Below are 12334 nucleotides of genomic sequence, written 5' to 3' on the forward strand. Positions count from 1 at the left end.
TTACCCGCTGCGTCTGTCTGTCTTGTGCCCCAATGACGAGCTTGTGAAGCCTGTGGTTAGAATGGACGTCATTAGTCCTCACGTGTCAGAGAGTGGTGGGTGAGACGAGAACCCCGCGAGCATTGAGCAAGTCCCGAGCCCTTCCTTGTGCCTCTTTCTCTCTCTTTCGCTATCGACTTGGATTCCCAAGCATGCTCAGGTATGGACAAGCGTTCCTGTCATCTGACCCAGAGACAAAGTGGAGGGAGGAGCGGGAGGAGCAGAGAGGAGGACCTAGCGTACCTAGGGGAGACCTCAGACTGGGGATAGGGACGATGGACTGGAGGGTGGTGGGTGGTGGTGTCGGGCTTGATGGGATGGGACTGGGAGGCCGCCCCATCTGGCCGCAGCAGTCACCCCCTCCTCTTCATGTCGTCCATCCCACCTCACTTCAAAGGCACCATTTCCTGGTCTTGTCTCCGCCAATGAGCTACGGGAGCCGCACAGACTCCCGCACAACCCTGAATGGCGGACGTCGAGGACTTCGACGTGAGGCTCCAAAATGCTTCCCTCCTGTCTAGAAGTTGACGTTCGCCCTCCCATCGGCCGAAATCGAAGCTAAGTCGGTGGCCTCGAGCTATGAGCCAAGCTAGGATGCAACATCCCCTTGCCATAGGGTCCACACTAGAAAAGGTAAACATCAGCCGGAGGTGCACGTGGCCAGCTTTTAATGGGCTAACGACCCATGGCCTGCCGTTGAAGAATATTCAACACACATTTAATTGGCCCGATGTGGTACGGGCCAGGGGGCCCTTCAAAGTGGGATGGATCGAATTTTTCATTGATTACTTCGTGGTCTCCTGGGCCCATTGTGTCCACCTTTCTCATAAACCTCGTTGTTGCCCAGGCGTGTGAAACAAGGGTTTTTTGATACCAAGTACAGGGGTTTCGACATAGAAAAGACGGGAAAAGCGATATGTGAGTAAATGTGGATGGATGCCTACTATGTTGAGTGCTTTGTGTGGGTGTGGGTGTGGGTGTGGGTGGGTTTGAAAGTGTGCGTCTGCATGCTCCATTTGAAGGGGGGTATCGAGGAAAAGAGGGAAAAAAATGTCGTCACTCCAAGCCATCCGTCCCATGTTGCCGTAATCCGACGGGACCTTGACCTTGCGTCGTTGCGTCGACCAATACAAGCATCTTTGAGAATGCACGACGAGGGGGACAAGGGGGAAAATAACAGAGCAAAAGAGCACAGCTTAGCCGCTCTGGCCGTGGTCTCGGGGAGGGGGGTGGGGGAAGACCAAAGGAGGAAACGACTCATGACCAAGGCGTATCATACCATGGCCGCTGCTGCATCTGCAAATGTACCGACAAGGGGCTTGTCCGACTCGGCCTTGACTGCTGGGACGCCGCGCTGCATCTCAATCGTGTCGTCTTCCTGGGGAAGCCAGTCCACTTGGACACCAGTTGGGGCCTCGTCCTTGGACGCCAGCTTCGAGAGGAGGTGTTGGTACCGCACAATGCGGGCTTCTTGTCCTGCATACGCAAAGGTAGTCGGCGCAGGCCGATGTGCGTGATCCTGCGGGGCAATCTCGAAAATGTCGACCATGTTGCTAGGAAGACCGATGTTAGCACACCTGGTTCTGGCATGAGAGCAAGCCCAAGGTCCCGGAGCTTGGGTCGGGAGTCGGTCGTCGTGGGTACGTACTCGGACGTCTTTGCCACGACTCTCTGCAGAGCCTCGGTTTCTCGTTGCACCTCCATCGGATCCTCCTGTCCGATTACGCTCTGCTCCCCAAAGCTTCCATAGTGCACATTGTTTGGATCGTCGTAGAGGAGTCGCGATTCTTCGTCCTAGAAAAGATCCGTCAACCGCCGAATGCTACGCTGCAAGTGCGCGAGATGCGGAGTAGCCCACCTCTTCATAGACGTCCTTGTTTCCCCGCCCGAGGCATGACGCACAAACGCCCATCGTGATCGAGGAGTCGGCCGGTCGGTCCCTGGTCGAGCGATACGCAAGTTGTCGGTGATGCAGTGCTCCGCGCGCGGATATTACGAGAGAAAATGCTGAAAAACGAAATAGCGAAAAAAAAGAGTGGAAGAAGCTCAGCAATCCGACTCCGTGCTGGCAATCGATGGCGGGGATGGCTGGCTTAATGGCGCGTGTTGTGATTATGATGCCGTTGGCAGAAACCGCAAGATTGCGACGATGAAATGACGTTCTGATTTCGGCAGGCGGTCGCGGACGCGGCGCGGAGAATCTGACATGCCGGATGGTACCCCACAGCGGGACGGGACGGGCAGCGCCGAGCTCCACGCCGAGTATCTGGTCTTTGGGACGAAAAAAATGCTGGAGGACCCGGCAGTCAGTTCGAAACCTGGACCTTGCACCAACCCATCCATCCATCTCCGTTTCCTCACTTTATTCTGTCAAAATGGACAGTCGCCCAGCGCCCAATGGGGAACCTGCTTCGTCGCAGCTGCGGTGCACACCACGCGTGACATCTCGGCGTCATCCCCACTGGCCAATATACTTATCCGTTCGAGCTCTCGTAGCTGGGTATTGCGCTGTTCTCCAGTGCCCACTGGGTTATATTATCGGCGGAATAACCGAGTTTCCAACTTTCAGCTGCTAAAGGCTAGCCTCCCTTGAAACACGGACTTCAATAATGAGCCCTGTGATGTTTCTTTTCCCCCATTGTTTCTCCCTGATCCCTAGAAACGGTCGGTGCTGCAGACTATTGACTTGGGAGCTCCCTTTGTCGCCCAAAACGGGCCTTGACTATCGTCCTTTTTGGGATCACGACCATCCAAGCGGATGATGGGTAGGCGAGGACGATGAATGCGATGTAATGAGTAACTCCCTACGCAGATTTTCAACTCCAGAAGCCTCTTGTTGTCCGAACCCTTTTTCCTTTCTCGAGCCTAGTGTGCCTCGTGAAGCAATAGGTCGCAATACAGGGAATTGGCATTCCTTCCGCAATGCTATGTCACAAGGCGCATTGCGAAACTAGCCATGGCTAACCTATGCCGATATGGCTGTATGAGCCGAAGAAGCATATAAACCAGACTCTTTTGTCAACATTTGTCTTCTTTGGATCATCAACCGCCTCACTCATTCAGGCAAGTTTCTGAAATAGCCTCTTGCAGGTGAAGCGGCAGTCAATAGTCTAGGGCTACTTTGACGACGACTTTAATCTTCCTCGCCACTTACTTTGTTTACCATACACAATGGTCTACCCAGGCAGCTTCCTGGCTCTAGCCCTCCTTTCCTTGACATCGTTCTCAAGCGCCCTACCCGAGAACCTGAAAGGCCGTACGCCTCCCAACCCCAACACTTGCGCCTGCTTGCCCGTAACGGAACAAACGCCAATCATCTCCACAAAGACCGAGACTGCCCACGAGACCGTCTACCATACTGCTTCCGTGAGCAGGCAGACCATCACTGCAACAATCACGATCACTCGTGCGCCCGTAATTGCGACTGAGACCGTCCACGTCACCAAGTCCGTCGACGAACAGGTGACAGTCACTTGCACCGAGGTCATCATCGAGGGCCCCGACGGCACCGCCACCACAAAGACGAAGCCTCCCGGAGGCCACGGAGAGCACACTCGGACGAAGACGCGTACGTCTCACGACGGGTCCGAGACCAAGCCGCCTCACCACGATGACGATGACGAGGCCACGAAGACGAACGGCGGCTCTGCCACAGGCACCCATACCAAATCTGGCGGCGGCAAGCCTACCCACCCCCCTAACGGAGACGACGGAGACAACGATGGACACGACGATGGCGACGACGGCGACAGCAGTACCGGACCCAAGCCGACGTCGATCCACACTTGCAAGCATTGGAACGGTACCAAGTGCGTGAAGCCTACGGACGGTCCCAGCCTTACCGTCGTCACATCCACCGCAGTCGCGACGGCCACGGTCACGGGCGTGACGACCGAGAGAGCCCTACCCACGTACTCGGTCTGCTCCGTCTCCGTGACTCTTGTCACCGTCTATAACACCGTCACGGCGACCGTCTACCAGAGCATCTCCTCACCCTCGACGACGCCGGTCCATAAGCCTCGCGCGCCAACGGCCGTGGTGTCGGAATGACGCCGCGCTCACTTACGTGCAATTGAAAGAGTGTGACATATGGACGGGAGAGCTCAGGGGAACACATACTTCAGCCCCCAACATGGGGGATAATGGCGAAAAGTAATGTTTACTAGGTATACTTAGAGATGTGATCAATAATACGCGGGCATTGGGAATAAATTGTACTCGAAGTTCGCATGTAAAATGGCTGGGAAGTACGCCCGCCATGGGACGTCATATATTATGAACCAGAAGTGAATGGTTAAGTTACAGTAGTTATACAACACCGAGACGTCCAAACGCAGTTCCAATTAACAAGCATCTTTGGATCCAGGGAGAGGGGAAACATTAGACTCATCGTCATGCACGATAGCGGAAGCCCATGAAATCGTCGTCGTCATCCCCATCCTCATCTTCGTCTTCCTCTTCCTCCTCGCCGACCGCTTCCACATTCTCTTTTCCAGTGGCTCCGGCAGGCTTCTCAAGAAACTTGGCAAGAGGCGCAGCCGTGCCCGCATCACTCTGTCTCCTCAAAGCTTCGCGCTTTTCCTTTAGCTTCCGGACCCTGGCCTCGAGCTCTTCCATGTCCTCGAACTCTGTTTCCAATGCTCTGGTGGCCTCCTCTTTTTCATCCAAAATATCCTTCTCGGCGGCAAGACGTCTCTTTTCCTGTTCTTGCTCTTCCGTCTTCGCGGCCGCGGCCGTCTCTTCGGCAGTCATGGCCGGGGCCGCAATCACAGCATCTTCCGCGTAGGGTGCTGTCGTTGCTGCGATATCCGCTTCGAAAGCAGCCCATTCGTCTTCGTCCACCTGTCCCCCGGCAGACCCAGCCCCGGCAGCCACGCCATTCGGTTGCGCGGCCGATGTCGCCGCAGCCGCGTTTGCCGAGGCTGCATCCTGCGGAATCAGCGGGGACGGACCAACTGGCTGCACTGTCGGTGTCGAGTTCGAAGAAGCCCCATCCTTATGCGCGGGCGTATGGGGCCGCGAAGGAATCTGGATCTCGACGCCCTGGACTGGCGTTGTCGACGTCCGACGATTCAGCGATGGCGGTGTGAGCGTGACGTCCTTGAGATCCCGGTCCGACTCGCCGGCGGACAAACGCGCGGGAGTGCTCATGTTGGCCCTGCTTCGCTTCTTCCGCACATATTCTGCCGCATCCTCGTCATCCATATCATCATCCTCGTCGTGCTTCCGCTTGTTCGAAGGCGCGCCGTTGGCTGTGACTGCCAAACCGTTTGCACTGGCAGAGGCTTGTTGTTGGGCAGCCTTGAGCTTCGTAGTATGTGTTGCGCTGCGAGTATGGCTGTCCCAAAGCGATTCGGACTTGATTGCCTCGTGGCAAAGGATACAGAGAAGCTTGCCCGCGTCCGAATAGGCAGCATGAGGGTGCTCGATGCGTCTGGCAGTGCGCTGCTGACGGAGGAGAGATCGGACGTCAGCCATGCTCTATGTGGATGCGTCTTCGCGACACGTCGTTGTGTGCAGCTTCCCCTCAAAGTCGGTCAAGCTCGCGAGTATGTTCAATGGCTTCAATGGCTTGAATGGTGAAGGAGAGAAGAGAGACGAAATCGTCGTCTTGCTGGGGATTGGCAGCTACGACGTAGCGCAACTGCCCGGCTGTCAGTAGGTGCAGGTGCCAGGTGGGGCGGGGATGGCACCAGTCCTAATTCGGAACAGCGGGGTGTGTTGCCGCGTTGCGGTTTGGGAAGGAAGGACCTGCCGACGCTGTACCGCCCCCGCCCCAGCGCAGCTTCCCAGTGTCGGTCGACGGTCGCGTTCGCTTCCGAATGCGCTGAAGGCCCGTCAAGGTCGCCGTCCTGCTCCTCGTTCTCGCGCCGAATTGCTGCATCTACCTTTTCGGTCGACGTTCAACGTTTGACTTGGCCAAGATAGAATTTCCCCTCTTCCTGTCCAACTCTAACAAAAGCGGGACGATGATCACTCTGTCTCGCTGAGGAACCGCACGCTTCTCCTCATTAACCAACAGACACCATCGAACATGGCCGACAACGCAGAGGAGCCATCGCAGAATGCGCTGGCCTCAACCTTTCCCAACCCGCCCCCGTTTTGGAGGCAGTTCACCCCCGAGAATGTAATTCGCATTGACGAATTTCGCAAAGCCGAGGCTGAGAAGAATGGCGTCGCGGTTAAGGATTTGCCCGTCCGTCTTCCAGACATCCCGGAAGACCTCATGAACCTCCAACCACCAGCCGAACCGTCAACAGGCACCTGGAAGGTCCTTGGAGGAAACTACACTGTAAGTTGCCAGAGAGGATGGTAGCAACAGCATGGGATACGCTGACAATCCGCGTAGCTCGACGATAAGCTTCCTTCGTTGGAGGAGGGCGAGATCCAGCGGTTGGCACCGGTGCACTCGGAGGAAAAAGACGGCAAACCCGTCGACCGTGCATTCGAGCTGAAGAAGATGGCCAAGTCTCTTCTCCTTAACTTCTTGGAGCTCGTCAGCGTCATGGCGACGATGCCAGACGACGTAATATCATGTCCCTATTCCCAATTCCGTATGTTCGCTGACTCTCCGACAGGGCGCCGATAAAATCCAAGACCTGCGCACTCTCCTTATCAACTTCCACCATCTTCTCAACGAATACCGACCCCACCAAGCCCGCGAATCGGCCATTGCGCTCATGCAATCGAACCTCGACCGCACAAGGGCGGAAACGGCAGCCATCAGGGCCCAGGTGGATAAAGCGAAGCGCGTTCTCGAAGGCCTTGGCAGCATCGAAACTCCCAAAGTACCAGGAAAAGCTACCATGTCGGTCGATGGCGAGCTGACCGCCAAGGAGATTGAGGCCTTTGGCAATGCAAGAGAGCAGGAGGTGTGGGCGGAAGCAGATGCATTGTTTCTCTAGCGGAGGGACGAGGACGTGATGCCCGTCGCCGTAAGGCCGCTGACCACCATAGAGTTTCCTTCCATTCTGAACGACGACTATGTAGAAGAAATCTTTCGGCTCTGGACAGATAATCAGGGGGCGCAGTCACAAACATAGATACCCATTTTTTCAAGAGAAACGAGGAACCAGCCAACAACGCGATGCCAAATCGCGTGGAGAAAACAACGAGTTGACGAAGCATTAGATGATAAGGAGACCAGTGGGACAAAATCATAGATTCATGCTTAGCTGGCTAATGCCAACGTGAAATAAAACAGGAGGGGAAAAAAAAAAGACAAAAAGTGTTCGCAGCACACGGTATCAAATCCACTGCCATTCCATCGCCGATAACACGCATCCCATCCCTCCTCTTTTTCCAGAACATTATTCAGACGGCTGTCTCGCCATCCTCATCCAACGAGTCACTCCGCGTTACATGACGGTGCAAGGGATGGGGATGCAGCAGCACTCATAGCCGTCGCACTCGATGCACTTTGTCTTGCCACCCGTGGCCTCGGCGGGCTTGACGATGCTGTCGATGATGGAGGTGGCGGCGCTGCCGGGGCCGTTGCGGTTGACGAGGCCGGAGGAAGCGGAGCCGCACGCCATTGTGATGGTTATTTTGTCGAGGAGTTGAGAGTCTGGGTGCTGGGAACTGTGTAGGAGAGAGGCGGCGTGATCTGGGATGTTGCGTCAGTTGGTGAACTTGCTGGTCTCCGTTGACAACAAAGGGCGACGTCATCCGAAAAAGGCGGACTTACGACTGCTTGATCACAAGTATCTCTCAATGGAAAATGGTTTATGGCGTGGCGTCAGTCGAAGGAATGGGCGAGGTTCCGGAAGAGGTGGTAGTCGTTCTCTCGTTCTCGATCTTAAAAGTGTCCCGGCTGTTTGTCTCTCCAAGGAGAGAAAAAAAGCGGTCCAGACCCAGGTCTCAGCTCAGCCTTAAGTAAAACTGCCCCCAACAAATGCTTGAACTTCCTCCAAGGTCCCGTGTTTCTAAATTCAGGAGAGTTGTCGTCATGGCGTGGTGGGGGGTTGACAGCACACCCCGGTTGTTGTGGCTGAAAGCTCATTCGTCACATAGGTGGCAGAGTGGCAGGGTGGCAGGACACACTCAGACGGGGAACGGGAGGTGGAAGGTGGCACCAAGCAGCCGCAGCACCGGACCCGGAGCGGCTGTGTCACACCGGGGTAAGCCGGGCTGTCTTCTTTTCTTTTCTTCTTTTCATAGCCGCCAGCCGCTGGCCCACTGACGGCTCTCCGTTTCAGCATTCTTATGGGTCAAATAGTATGACATGCCGGGCTGTTGACTCGCAACAGACCCAGCGCTGGAGATGACCGAGATGAGATCTTGGCACGTCAGGGTCCTTTTGCGCATCGGTAGAGGAAGCTTAGCTGCGACGCGCCGGGCCCGAGGAAAATACTGCAGTGGGCTGACTGACTGTTTCCGTAGGTGTGCATCGCTATGACCGAAAGTCTATCGTGAGGCCAAGACGACATCCTGATGCCGTGTTCCGCGACACAGAACCGGCCTTAACTTTGCCCGCACCCCAGGCCCCAGCATTCAACCACCTGGCTCGGTCTGGAAGCAGTCACCACATCTCAATCGCCATGGCCTTTCGTGCATTCAAATGATACTGTTGTTCTATTGTGCCTTAATCCGATAGAGCTAGACAATAAACTCCATAAGCAGAACCCATTGAGCGTTGGCCAAACCCCTACTCATGAGGGAGCGGTATCTCCGTCTCTCAGTCCCAAGACCTACGAAAATGAAAGAGAAAAAAAGAAAACAAAAGGGCCCCATGAACAGTTATTTGCCGCAAATAGAAAGCTATGTGCATCATCACTCACCAACTTCGACTTCCACTACCCATCCCGCCACTTGGCATGTACGCGGATCATGCTGAAGGCGCTACGCCCTGTGCCCCATGAGGAGCTGCAGGTGGCGGTGCGTCACCAGACTTACCGCCAACTGACGGCTGCTTCTCCAACAGTTGACTGAGATACGCCAAGTCATCTCGTGCACGTGCATCCCTCTCCAGAATGCCCCGAATGACCTGCCACTCCGTCTGGGACATTTGAAAGGCTTGCGGCAAGAGGAACTTCACCGTAGGACTGTTGATCAACGGACCAAGCACTTCCTGTGCAATGACCTGGCCTTGTTGTTGACGTTGTTGCTTCTCAGCCTCGGGACTAGAATGGGCTGCGTAGCCCGCAGGAGGCTGGTTCGGTGGCACAACCTGGTGCGCGCCCTGCGTCGGGTGCTCCTGCGATGCGTGCCCGTTGTTACCGGCAGGGGGATGGCCCGGCTGCTGGAAGGGTCCTTGCGCAACGGTCGGCGAGAACGCTGGCCCGGAGACTGACGGCTGTCTTGAAGGGATCCCGGCCTGTGTGGGAGTTGGCGTATTCATGACGGGTGATTGCGAGACGGCACCACCGCCGAATTGAGGCTGCCTGGGACTGTTCCGGTACACAAAGACAGCCAGCAACATGGGTTCTGTTCTCTTCTGAGGGACGAGGTTGTCGGAAAAGTTGAGCATGAACTCAGGGACGTTACCCTCGCCAGGAAGAACGGGTACGAGATATGTGTCCCTCACATTGCCGACACCCTTCTCGCCGACGACGGCATATCGCTTCTTGGAGACGAAGTAATCGAAAAGGGCCTGGAACTCGCGTCGGGAAGCTTCGTTGGTCGGCGACACCGCCACGACGACAATATCAGTCTGGTCAGCGTACCGCAGGCCACATAGGTATTCTATAGCCTTCTGCTCGTCAATGCGACCTGCTACTGCGAGCCTCCTTGGAATCAGACTGGTCCAGGGCAACCCAATTGTGCTTGATAGGTTGGCCCCGCCGACGAACCTGGCTGCCGCCGGGAAGTCGGCGATCGAGCTCATGGCCAAATGGCCACGCCAAACCACGTCCGGATCGGTCTCTTCCGTTGGTGAGTAGGGAGGCGAGTCCGTCTCCTCCTGGAGGAGTCTGTCGACATCGGGATCCACTCCGGGTCCGTGGATTGGCGCTGAAGGCCGGCGGTTGTGGGCGCTTGTCGGGGATTTGACAGTTGCGTACACTTTATTGATATCAAAGTCAGGATGCTTGGGCGAGTGCCGAGCTCCATGGGTATCGATATGCAGGCCAGAGTGGGCTGAGAGCTCGACCGGGTTCTCGTAATTCGAATCTCCCACGTCTCGGCCACTGGGCCGCCGAATGAAGGATCTCCCATCATCATTCTGCTGAAATGATTCGTTCTCGACAATCTCTTCGCCCTTGTGTGTTCTGCGAACGCGAGGACCGTCATCGGTAATCAAGATCGACTGCTTCTCCGAGATGGCCTTCAGCTGAGCATTGGCTTCCTGTCTCTCCTTTGTGGCTAGTTCATCGGCCGTCATGGTGGCCAGCATTGGCGGCGAAAGAGTCCGCTTCAGCAGTCTCTTGGTTAGGTCGCCGTTCATTCTCATGTTGGCGTACAAAATCCTTGCTTGCGCCGCATACTGACTCCGGTCCGGATGCGCATCGTGAACTGCGCGTTCGATCTCGAGGGCTAGGCGCTCTGCCTTCGCCGCGACGGTAGTATCCTTTGGGAGAACGACACTCTTCTCCTTGACGGCGGCAGTGAGTATGCCGGCAATGGCCTTTTGCAGAAGCTGGGCCGGACCCTTGCGGTCCTCCTGGAGATCCGTGACCTTAGCATCCAGGTCGGCTGGTGCAGTGTAACTGACGACGGGAGACGCTTCGGGCACAGAGACTTTGCGCTGCTTGGGGGCCGGTGTCTGGGGCAGTTCTGTCAGTAGGGATACACTGGATATGCCAAGAGGTCATGTCATCCATACCTTTGCGTCCTTCTCAATGGTTTCGTCTCGTGCCTTGCGCTTTCCCGTGGTCGCCTTGGAGGCGCCGTCCTTCTTCTCTTTCTTCTCCTTAGTCTCCGAAGGAGCGGGGGAGTCTTCGGCCTTGTTGCTTCGCGCGTCTTGCGACAAGTCCTCCTTGGGGTCGCTCGCGCGCTTCCCAATCCTGCCGCCCTTTTTCTTCTTCTTTTTCTTCTCGTTCTGTTCGTCCTCATAGGCCTTCCGGCGCGATTCCCACGGGCGCTCGCCTTGTTCCATGGCAGCCAGAAGCTCCTTGTGGTCCTGAGGAGCACATTGCTCGCAGTAGTAATTCTTAGGGAGGTCTTCCGTAAAGACGCTCATGCCCATGCAAACGTTGTGCTGCCATGCTGTACACTTGTCGCAAGCGATCCAAGGCTCTTCCGAGTCGCCATCTTGTTCCGTGGCACCGCAGACGCAGCGAATAATCTCTTCCTCGGGCTCCTCCTCTTGCTTCTTCTTCCTTCCTCGTTTCTTGGGGGGCTCGATCGGTTGGTCGTCGAAGGCCTTGGTATGTTGGCCCTTGGTCGCGCGCACCGATCGGCGCGGTTCCGGCTCTCCTGTGCGAACCATGATGGTTAGATGTTGCTGGAGGGTAGGTAATGTGTAAAGACGCGCGCGTGTGTACTGGGAAAGAAGGGCAGCAGCGAGGTGGCTGGCTGCGGGGCAGCGTGACTGTGGTTGCGACACTTACCAGACATGCTTGCGTGGTTGCTTTTGTGGCGGGCGGGAAGATGTCAAGCGTCTCCCTTTGTTGGGCAGGAGCGCGAGGGCGTATGTACCTTTGAAGGAGGTATGGGTTCTAGATGTCGATACAGGAGGGTGTTGTCTTTTTCTCTTTTCCTCTCAGGCATGCATTGGTTTTTACGACAGAGCAAGAAAAAAAACACTAAGATATGTGACCCATCCAGTACGCGCGCAGGCTTGGTGCGAAGAGTGCAGACAGCCGCGCGGGTTTCCTTCCAGATTGTCCGTCCCAGAATCCCCCAAGCACCAGTCAGAGTTGAAGGCCGTCGCGCGAAGTGATGTGCGACACTAGGAACAGGGTCGAACGAGGTTGAAATGGTGTTCGCGTGCCGACTTTTGAGGGATGTGCGAGTGTCTGTGTGTGTGTGCGCGAGAGGGAAGCTCGCGCAAAGGTGGAGGTGATGCGAGTGGGCTGCGGTGCGGTGCGGTGCGCTGCGATAAAACGGCGCGAGGTTGGAGGGAAAATGCCGAACAGCCTCCACTTGATGTCCCATTCGGCCCTTATGTAAGCTTGGGGATCCCGCTGTCTTGGGCCTCGCGCTCGGTGAACGGCGCACGGATGCTGCGTGGCGGCGGGGATCTGATATTGTGGCCTTGATGCCTTAGTGGTCGGCGAACAGCAAGGCCAGAATCCTGCAGACGCGCGATGACTCCGATGAGGTAATCAATTAGCCGCGCTAAGGCGCTTCCGGCAAAAGCCCGGGCCAACACTTCCCTCCTTCCTTACCTCAGCCCCAGCTGGGTTGCTCTCTC

The 12334-nt window shown here is 56.2% G+C and overlaps 6 protein-coding genes across 6 annotated transcripts; 2 read left to right on the plus strand and 4 right to left on the minus strand.

Moving 5' to 3' along the window:
* Nucleotides 1-799: 799 nt before the first annotated feature.
* Nucleotides 800-2153, minus strand: CDEST_13114 (uncharacterized protein). The gene is made up of 3 exons (XM_062929270.1): nucleotides 1898-2153; nucleotides 1688-1833; nucleotides 800-1592 (listed from the first exon to the last, which is right to left on the minus strand). The coding sequence occupies exons 1-3, from the start codon at nucleotides 1949-1951 to the stop codon at nucleotides 1313-1315; spliced, it is 480 nt and encodes a 159-aa protein (XP_062785321.1). The 5' UTR covers nucleotides 1952-2153; the 3' UTR covers nucleotides 800-1312.
* A 235-nt stretch (nucleotides 2154-2388) lies between these two features.
* On the plus strand, nucleotides 2389-4098 carry CDEST_13115 (uncharacterized protein). Its single transcript, XM_062929271.1, has one exon. It carries the CDS (start codon nucleotides 3211-3213, stop codon nucleotides 4087-4089), a length of 879 nt encoding a protein of 292 aa, XP_062785322.1. The 5' UTR covers nucleotides 2389-3210; the 3' UTR covers nucleotides 4090-4098.
* A 1-nt stretch (nucleotide 4099) lies between these two features.
* CDEST_13116 (Putative Zinc finger protein) lies at nucleotides 4100-5639 on the minus strand. Its single transcript, XM_062929272.1, has one exon. It carries the CDS (start codon nucleotides 5515-5517, stop codon nucleotides 4432-4434), a length of 1086 nt encoding a protein of 361 aa, XP_062785323.1. The 5' UTR covers nucleotides 5518-5639; the 3' UTR covers nucleotides 4100-4431.
* Nucleotides 5640-5804: 165 nt separating this feature from the next.
* Nucleotides 5805-7192, plus strand: CDEST_13117 (Putative mediator complex, subunit Med7). Its single transcript, XM_062929273.1, has 3 exons — nucleotides 5805-6331; nucleotides 6389-6565; nucleotides 6618-7192. Exons 1-3 carry the CDS (start codon nucleotides 6074-6076, stop codon nucleotides 6942-6944), a joined length of 762 nt encoding a protein of 253 aa, XP_062785324.1. The 5' UTR covers nucleotides 5805-6073; the 3' UTR covers nucleotides 6945-7192.
* A 1-nt stretch (nucleotide 7193) lies between these two features.
* On the minus strand, nucleotides 7194-7978 carry CDEST_13118 (uncharacterized protein). Its single transcript, XM_062929274.1, has 2 exons — nucleotides 7727-7978; nucleotides 7194-7645 (listed from the first exon to the last, which is right to left on the minus strand). Exon 2 carries the CDS (start codon nucleotides 7572-7574, stop codon nucleotides 7398-7400), a length of 177 nt encoding a protein of 58 aa, XP_062785325.1. The 5' UTR covers nucleotides 7575-7645; nucleotides 7727-7978; the 3' UTR covers nucleotides 7194-7397.
* A 619-nt stretch (nucleotides 7979-8597) lies between these two features.
* On the minus strand, nucleotides 8598-12031 carry CDEST_13119 (Putative Zinc finger, PHD-type, transcription elongation factor S-II, central). The gene is made up of 3 exons (XM_062929275.1): nucleotides 11529-12031; nucleotides 10802-11394; nucleotides 8598-10741 (listed from the first exon to the last, which is right to left on the minus strand). Exons 1-3 carry the CDS (start codon nucleotides 11533-11535, stop codon nucleotides 8867-8869), a joined length of 2475 nt encoding a protein of 824 aa, XP_062785326.1. The 5' UTR covers nucleotides 11536-12031; the 3' UTR covers nucleotides 8598-8866.
* Between the last annotated feature and the right edge of the window lie 303 nt (nucleotides 12032-12334).

This window comes from Colletotrichum destructivum, chromosome 9, assembly GCF_034447905.1.
Source record: "Colletotrichum destructivum chromosome 9, complete sequence".
NCBI classification, from domain to species: domain Eukaryota; kingdom Fungi; phylum Ascomycota; class Sordariomycetes; order Glomerellales; family Glomerellaceae; genus Colletotrichum; species Colletotrichum destructivum.